The following is a 9,193-nucleotide window of genomic DNA, read 5'->3' as shown; positions in this document are numbered from 1 at the left end:
TAGTAGTGAAATTATCTATTTTTTTATAAAAATAAAAAGGATCTCAATTCAATTTAATATTACTTTTGTCTTTTAATGAGAGTCATTTTAATAAAAAATATTATTTTAAAATAAATTTTAATTTCAATTTTAAATATAACATTAGACATATGTTTGAAAAGTATGTTTTTCGCGATCAAGAAGCTATAATTATTTTTTTAATTGTACATTCTAATTATAATTATAATTATAATTGTACATTGTAATATTGTTTTTTAATTATTTTTTTACGATCAAGAAGTAAATATTGTATACATTCTAACAACCGTATACATACTATAAAATATGATAAATGAAATAAAGACAACGATGATTTTATTAAATTAACCTTTTTAATTGTTGGTTGATTATTATTATCATAAATATGAAAAAAAATTAATAGTTTAAAAGTGATTTAAATAATATTAATTAAAGTGCATAAATGGTAAAAGTAATTAATTTTATATTAAAAGATTGAATATGAGAATTATTTTAGGATAAATTTTCTTATAAATGAGATAATTATTATGAAATGGACATAGCCGATCCATAGTCCATGCAGATTAGGTCCCTGCACATTGGCAACATTTACATATTATTAAATATTTTATAACAATCTAATAATTAAATGCAATGTTTTGATGAGATTTTGATTTTTTATTTTTTTTAGTTTTTAGTGGTTTTTATTTTATTTTTTATTATGAATTTAATTTTTAATATTAGAACAGAACTCTCAAATTATTTAAGACCATTCTAAAAATAGAAAGTATATTTCACTTTTTATTTATGATACTGAAAAATACATTCATTAGTAATAAAGATAATTTTATAAAATTATTTTTATTTATAGTTATTTTTTAAAAAGAGCGTAAAAACAACACATATTGAGTTATTGTGAGAGAGAAGATCTACGGAGATTTTTCTTTAAATGCTCCTTCTCGACGAGTAAGAGAGTTTCTAGTTAAAATAAGAGTATTAAAGAAATTCTAACAATAAATACTCTTAAATCGATCTATGTACATTTCGTATAGGTTAAAAAAAAACCTAATTATTTAAAAAAAAAATCAGATAGACATTGTCTTATTTTTTAATGATAGGAGTCATAGGATTCTTGGACCATGAAAAAGATATAAATTCCATTTTAGAAAAACTTTTCGCTCACCTCACTCAGATTCTGATGCAAAAATTGTTCAAACCTATTAAGAAAATCAAAATAATAAACTGGTAGTCCACTAAAAATATAAAATTGTTTTTAAAACATTCATTCATGATTTATCATCTAAATATCTAAAATAAATCAACAATGCAATTAAAATTGAAAGTTAATGAATCCACCAATTTATAAACTATAAAAAAAATATAGAGTATAAAATGAAAAATAAGACCATAAAAATAAAAAAAATTATTTTATAGTAAATAATTCGATCGATCAACTCGTTGTACCATGTCAGTTAAAGAAATTATCAGATGAATCAATCAATATTAACGAAATTAAAATTTTAATTTCCTTACTAAAAAAATAAATTAAACGAGTTGAACCGTGAGACATAATTTGCTTTATCATCAAAACTTTATTGGTCTTCTGGAATCATTAGACAAATCACCTAAGATGATGACCCACTAATGATGCTCAATCTTTACTTTTAATGATTTTATTCTTAATCCTATCTTGACATGTATCACTCATCCGTTATGATGTTCTTTTATTTGTAACAACTAAACTTTCTCTTTTGTTGACTTTTTAATGCTAAACAATATAGCTCTAATCAAACATTGCAAGTCTTAGATTATGACCCGAAATATTTCTTCAAATCTGAGTGGTGTTTTATCATAAATCACATCCAAAACATATTCATCCGTTTCATTCACCCTACTTAAATCCTATTTTTCACATCTCTCTCTGCAATTTTGTATGATGAATTCAAAATATTTTTATGAGATTCTATTTGAAAGTAAAAATAAAAAAATAGAATTATAATTCTCTCATTTTTGTTCTCTTTTCTTTCTCATGCAGTGAGAATATTAGATATAGAAATATTATTTTATTCAATTTTATTGTATTTATATAGATTCATAAAAAATATAATTGAATTTAATATTCTCACAACATAAAAGAAAATAAGAAAGTAAAAAGGATAATATTATAATCTGTAAAAATATCTCATATTAATTAACAAATGTTAATATTATTAGATCGACTATTATGTGTTAAATTTAAATTTAAAATTTTATAATTATATACGAATTTATTTACTATTCATCTACCGATGAAAAAATTAATTAAAAAAAAGTTAAATAAATAAATTTAAAATAAAAGAATGGTAATGTTTTGAGTATGTGGACCCTTGTGGTTTTTAATTCAGGATTCCTCTAGATTTTGGTAGAAATTGTGATTTTAAATTTATATTCTTATAATTATTAGTTGGTTAGCTCATTCTCGAGAAAATGAGATTATAAATTTCTAAAATAGAGAAACAACACACATACACTTATGAAACAAATACATATTTTTGATAACTATTGTAGTTTTTTCTACGGTTTTATAATTTCTACGGTATATTCTTCTTGTATTTTAATTGCGTTTTTCTAAAAAAAATTACGTGTGTTTTACCTGAATATTTTTATGTATGCAATCTAATAATTATTCCTATCTCATCTTATTCACGCGTAAATTCATGTAACACCCATACTTTACAGGTATGGGATTATCTGGAATTGCGATTTTGATTTTGATGTATTATTATAGCTTAAATATGTTTCGTTTCTTACAATTCTAATATTTTAATGATTTTGATTTATGTAAGTTTTTATGTTTTATTAACATTCTTGTAAATATAATTTTATTTAAAACAGTTTATTTATTCAATTTCTATTATAAAAATTATAATACTGTTAAAGTATAATTATTTTTTAACAAAAAATAGTTAAAATATAATTAAATTGTAATATTTTTTAATCTAAAACTAATTTAAAATATTTCAATCTTCTTCTCTAAAAAATTCTAAATTGCAATTCATAAAATAAAAAAAATCTAGAAAAACAGAATGAATTTGATTAAAAGTTCAACCATCTTACTATGACAAATTCGTTCATCATCCCTTACCATTACTAGAACTAAGAGTTGGACTTCTTTGTCCCTTCTTCCTCTACAACCAAATTCTATTTTCAATTTCAAACTTTTCCATGTACTCCTCAAAAAGTCTCCTAATCTCCACGCCAAGAAGAGAATCTCTAATTCAAAGCCTACTCTAGAATCCACCGTTGTCCAACAAGTACCACCAGAGGAAAAAAAAGATTATGGTGACTATAAATTGGAATACAGTGATGAATCTCAAATGAATGAAGATGTTGTTGATGGTGATGAGAATTACGACGAGGAAGATGATTGCAACGATGAAAAAGAATGCACAATTTCGGTTTTTTCAGGAAAGAAGACTGAAATATTTGGGATTAATTTTAGGCTAAAAAAGATTATAATTTAATTATATTTAAATTTTTTTGTTAATAAATGGTTATGTTTTGATACTGTTACAACTTTTGTAACAAAAATTAGATAAAAATATTATTTTAAAATAAAATTATATTTGCAGGAATGTTAACCAAACAAAAAAAGTTATAATTGCAAGGATCAAACATATATTTAAACCTATTATTTCTGTTCAATTTTCTTCAATTTAATCCGTCAATATTAACTTTTTATTTAAAATATTTAATGATAATAAAAAGAATTAATAATAATATATTGAAACTTTAATTTATATGAGAAAAAATTATGGTATTTAAAAGTAATGAATCTAGTGGTCACAACATTAAGATACAAAATAACTAAAATAATGCGAGAAAAACTTAGATAAACTTAAATAAATTTTACTTTTTTAGAATGTATTTTTACAATATATAAAAAAACTATAAATATATTTGTATTGCAGGTAAAACATGTTTTGTAGAGTATTTATTTAATATTTACAAAATCTTAAAAACATATTTTTAATTAAAAATATTTGTAAAACTGTATCAAATTTTAATATTATATATATATATATATATATATATATATATATATATATATATATATATTGTCCCTACATTTTAAATTTTCTATATATTTGTCGCTCATTAGTGACTATTTATCTGATATATGATAATAATTTTAAAATTTTTATGATGGAGAATTTATCTCATGTATAATAATTTAATCTCGATCATAAATGATGATTTATCACAGTGTATTATAATTATTTTGAAGTGGAAACTTTTATTTAAAAATATTCACGAGACACAATATTAATAGAGTAAAAGTATCTATTTAATAATTGAAAATAATAAAATAATATTTCTTTAAATATAAAAAAGAAGATAACAAAATGAAGCAACAATAAATAAGTAAAAAATATGAAAATTTGAATAAAACAACATAATAACAATTGAAAAAGTTATTAATTAGTCTTGAAGTAAATGAGTATTTAAGATAATCTTATAAAAAAAATGAATCTATATTTACGTTTAGAGCTTCATTAGTTAATGTCTCGAAAAAGCAAGATATAACAAATGGTATCAGAGCAGTTCGATCTAGATTGAACTGCGAGTTACTTGGGTGGTTTTTAGTTTTGTTAGTGTTGGTCATGTGTCTCGGAAGTACTCAATAGATGGTGTGTGAGTTTATGCACCACTCGAACCTTGAACGAAATATTGTTACGCATAAACATTGTGTACTTATTGCACAAGTACACAAAATCCTATATTTTCATAGTGGCGCGACGGAACCATGGTTGAACCTTAATGATCCTTGAAAAGGTTGTGATATGGAGGTTGGCATTAAGATTGTAAGTTAGTTATATATATATATATATATACAAATATCCTCCTTTCAAATTTAATCATTACAAAGTCAAAGAGTGTTATTGGTCCCTAAAATAAATAAATAAATTTCATTTTTTTTCTACAAATTTTTGAATGTTTATATATTTAGTTTATTCGTACTAATTAATATCCATATGATCAGTATAACTTTTACATTTGTCACTGCTAGCTCAAACATGTTACATTACATATTTAAAGAGATTGCCTTTCCTTCCACAAATGTTCGAACAAATATAGTTTCTGAAAGTTAAAAATCAAGACCAATATAATGTTTCTGGTGACAATATCATTTATTGTAGGTCTAATATTAAGTACCATTCATGTCCTTTAATTTGCTCATATACAGTTTCTATTTTCTAACTAATTTGGCGGTTCCGTAAATCATAAATTCTCAAGCTCCCCCTTCCCTCTCTTGCAATTCATTTATATATACTTACAGGGAGTATTTAGTTTTTTGTACGCAATATTAAATTATAAATACTTAACTTTTGTTTAAATTATTATGTTTTCATGTTCTAATGGAGAAACGAAATATGTTATGTGTTCCAATTTTCTCATTTGGTGCTGATACCTTGTACTTTAGACATTTAGTTGCACGTAAAATTTGAATTTGATGTCACATAAAGTCACAACATATTTTTTACATGAGAATGGCTCTTGTTGTCAGTTATGTTTCTTAGGTGCCTTTGTATTTGTACACAAACAATACCTCGGCCTAGTGGGGCAGAGCAATGAAATGTTACACTTTAGGCCACCAAATAGGGCTCCTTAAACCTTAATCGGAGGAAAATTATATTCTTACCCAGAGATCTTCTAAAAATCCAAATTTAATTGTCCCTAATTTTAAAAAATGAAAAAAAAAAAAATTTTCTACTATTATTTCCAAGATTTTTACCGTGTTTTGAAAAAGTATTTTTCGGTTATGATTTTTATTTGTTTTTTAAAAAAGAGAGATTAAATAGTAGTTTTTATGAAATGTGGGTGATGCATATAATTTTAAAGGTATGGAGTAAAAAAATTCAATATATTTTAATAAAAATAGTACTAATAATTTCAATCTGAGATGTGCTGTATTTACCCTACAATGTCTGCCCTGATTTCTAGGTTTTTGTGTGGACTTTGTGCTTCCAACAAAATTAATAATGGTCCAACCCACTAATGAATTTGTTTGTGGTGGTTCTGACTTCTGCCCTGCAGCACTTATATGCTACCAATTATTAAGGACTTTATTCATCTAGCTAGTCCATATGTTAGCTCATTTTTCTGATTTTTTTATTGAATTTTAATATTTTGTATCGCAAAATTGAGTAAAATACATTAATAAATCTTAATTTTTGATATTATATGTGGGAGCGGATAAACAAACGTTCGGAAACAGATAAACAACGAACTCTCAAATTATTAATGCGATATTCTCTCGAAAATTTGCCTCCTATACTAAATTTACTTTCAACATTTTTAAAATAATTAATGAGCATTTAAAGTAAAATAATTTTATATTATCATGCAATAATTAATCCTCCTTTTGCTATATTACACCATCAATTTTAAAATATCTTTATAAAAATAGAGTGACTTTTCATAATACAGAATTTTCATCGGATGTTTGAGTAAAACTAAACGAGTTTATACCAATATTACATATCCTAATTTCTCTTTTTAAAGTTTTAACACTCATGTATAGAACTCTCATTTTAATCGAGACACCCTATACATTGGATAATTTCTCTTTTTAAAGTATTAATACCTATGTATAGAACTCTCATCTTAATCGAGACACTCTCTACATCGGGTGAAAGAGGTCACAACATAGTTGGGTGATGTTTAACTATGACGGGGGCATGCAAGTAGCATGGTGACTTCACGGGTGTGGCAGGTTAATTCGTGATTCATATGGCAAATAGATCAAGGGGTTTAGGTGAAAGCGACTCAAAGGTGCTCATTGACATAGTCACAAACAAGTGCAATTTCAAGAAAAAAACACTTCTTCTTTGATTCGGCGTAATCAAGAGTTTCTCTAGAAGTTTTGACACATTCAATTTACTCATATGTAGCGTGAAGGTAACAAAAACGCAGATTAATTGACTAACTTTAACCTTATTTTTTATTCTTGAATCCTTGTTTTCTAGAGTCTCCTCCTACGTGAACTTAAACAACTCTTTTTTATTGATATTTCTAGAACTTGCATGATTAGGAGTGAGTTTAATTTTTTAGTTTCTCATTTTTTTTTTGGTTGGACTTCGGCCCTCTTTTTGTACCAAATAAAAAAAGTAAAATTTTTGAAAAACTCTCACCAAATCACGAGATCTCGAAATTTAACTTTACTGGAACACATTTATATTTTGATAAATTAAAACTTTGACTTTGTTTGAATACCGTAAAATTTTGAAAGAGTTAGTCGAATTTCTTGTTCAATAATCCTATATATATTTAAGTAAATGCAACTACTTGTAGATACTTATATTTTAAAGGCCTTTCAATTGAGTCCAAATCAAAAACTAAAATGTTTCAAGAAGGCACTAAAGCGAATTATGCACTGTAGTATCTAAACATGAAATACTGAAACATCACAATTGAAGAAAATTAAAGTCTAGTTCACATTATATAGTATCACATTTTGGAGAAAATTTAACTGAACTGAATTGTGCATTATACAGTATCTAAACTGGAAGGAAATTTGGTAAAAAGACATTGAAGCATATTGATTATACGATTTGCTCCACTTCCCTTTCTGTCTTACCAAGCTCAACAAGTAAAGTAAATAGAGCTTGACACATTTCGCGAGCATCGGGTTCACTTGGATTTTTCTTCTTCGAAGAGTATACCATCCATGCATGATCAAGCTTCATATTAGGCCTTACAACAACCGATCCCGGAACTTCAGCATCGCGACATGTAACTAGTCCATCACTCTTTTCTCCATATCTTAGCTGCAGGTGGAGAGCAAAAACAGCCATTGCAGCAGAAGCAGGAATCAGTACAGGAACTTGATGTCCTGATTTGACAAATGAATCAGACACCTTTGACACAAATTTTGGTAGAACAAGCCGGGGAAGTTCTGCATGAGCTATCTGTGTCATTGTTGCAAGAACACTGGGAGCAATGCTTGCTTCAGAGTGGAAGGAGATCAGAGGAATGCCTAAGGGGAGCTTGTGCTTCATGATGAACTCCTTTCGCCTCTCATATGTGAGATCCTCTAACGCCCTTATGTCACCCTGAAGTATACAACTGACATACAATTAACAATAGAAAGGGAGAGAAATGGTTGAAGGAGTTAGAGGAGTTAAAGGACAAGGGTTCAAATCTTGGTGAACGAGAAAATATTAACATTTGCCAAACCAAAAAAAAAAAAAAGAAAGGGAGAGAAAGCCTAAGTTTTCCTTATGGTATTTGAACTTAACAATATTAGTTTTGATTTTGTTTATATCAACAACAAAAGAGACCAAAATCAGATGCAATTAGGACTTTGGATTCCTGGCATAAAATTGAGGAAGTTGAAGTAAAATTTAACATGTTTTCTAGCATCTTATTTCAAAACCATAACAATCCATTTTGAAAGAAAAACACCTTAATCAATCAGCAATTAGCTCCCTCTCCCAGAAGGGGAGAGATATGGGCTACTAGCTTCCTGTGCAAGAATCAAATTTCATTGTGTGTATGGTCATCAAAAGTTATAACAGCTTTTTTTTCTTCTTGTTATCAGTTTTAGATACAAAAAAAGAGAGCAATTAGTACACACAAGGGACAAAGTTCATTCTTAGGGTTTGTTCATAAGGTGTTAGCTCAATGGTAAGGGTGTAATTTGAAGACACGGAGTTCAAATCCTCTTAGGGACGACTATAAAATGGTGTTTAGTGTCACTTTAATTAAAAAAGTCCACCCACAAACTTCAAGGCATGAATGGTTACCTTAATTATTTTGCATATTATAAGTTCCAATATCCTCCGCGCTTCTTTGTCGCCAATCTGGCCTTCACGGAGAATATCGGAAGCTATGGGGGTGCCACCGTATGGACTCTGTACCAGTGCCAAACCAGCAACTTTGTCCTTCAAGTCAGACCAATATAGAGACAAAGCAGCTGCAGCATCAATGCCACCTTTACTGTGTCCCAGTAGCATGACAGGCTTGCCAGAACCCCAGTAAATCTCCTCAATATATTGCTTCAGTTCCAAGGCATTGTGTTCGACCGATGCCTTAAATGAGAAACAAATATATATTGCAAAGTTAGACACCAGAATTGTTAGAACACAACCCTGGGTCAAAAGAAACAGCTACGAAAAACACAGTAAGAACACACAAGGTTTGATCGTGTAGG

The 9,193-nt window shown here is 27.3% G+C and overlaps 1 protein-coding gene across 2 annotated transcripts in view; it reads right to left on the bottom strand.

The window, feature by feature from the left end:
* Positions 1-7,424: 7,424 nt before the first annotated feature.
* The window catches only part of LOC101506011 (uncharacterized), a 4,776-nt gene continuing 3,007 nt past the window's right edge, over positions 7,425-9,193 (bottom strand). For both annotated transcript variants that reach the window (XM_004503412.4, XM_004503411.4), the window contains exons 8-9: positions 8,787-9,071; positions 7,425-8,093 (exon numbers count right to left, since the gene is read on the bottom strand). In XM_004503412.4, the coding sequence (XP_004503469.1) occupies positions 7,584-8,093; positions 8,787-9,071 (795 nt within the window). In that variant the 3' untranslated portion in view covers positions 7,425-7,583. The remainder of the gene's footprint in view (positions 8,094-8,786; positions 9,072-9,193) is intronic.

This window comes from Cicer arietinum, chromosome 6 (assembly GCF_000331145.2).
Source record: "Cicer arietinum cultivar CDC Frontier isolate Library 1 chromosome 6, Cicar.CDCFrontier_v2.0, whole genome shotgun sequence".
NCBI lineage: Eukaryota > Viridiplantae > Streptophyta > Magnoliopsida > Fabales > Fabaceae > Cicer > Cicer arietinum.
This window is presented reverse-complemented; position numbering and strand designations above follow the sequence as displayed.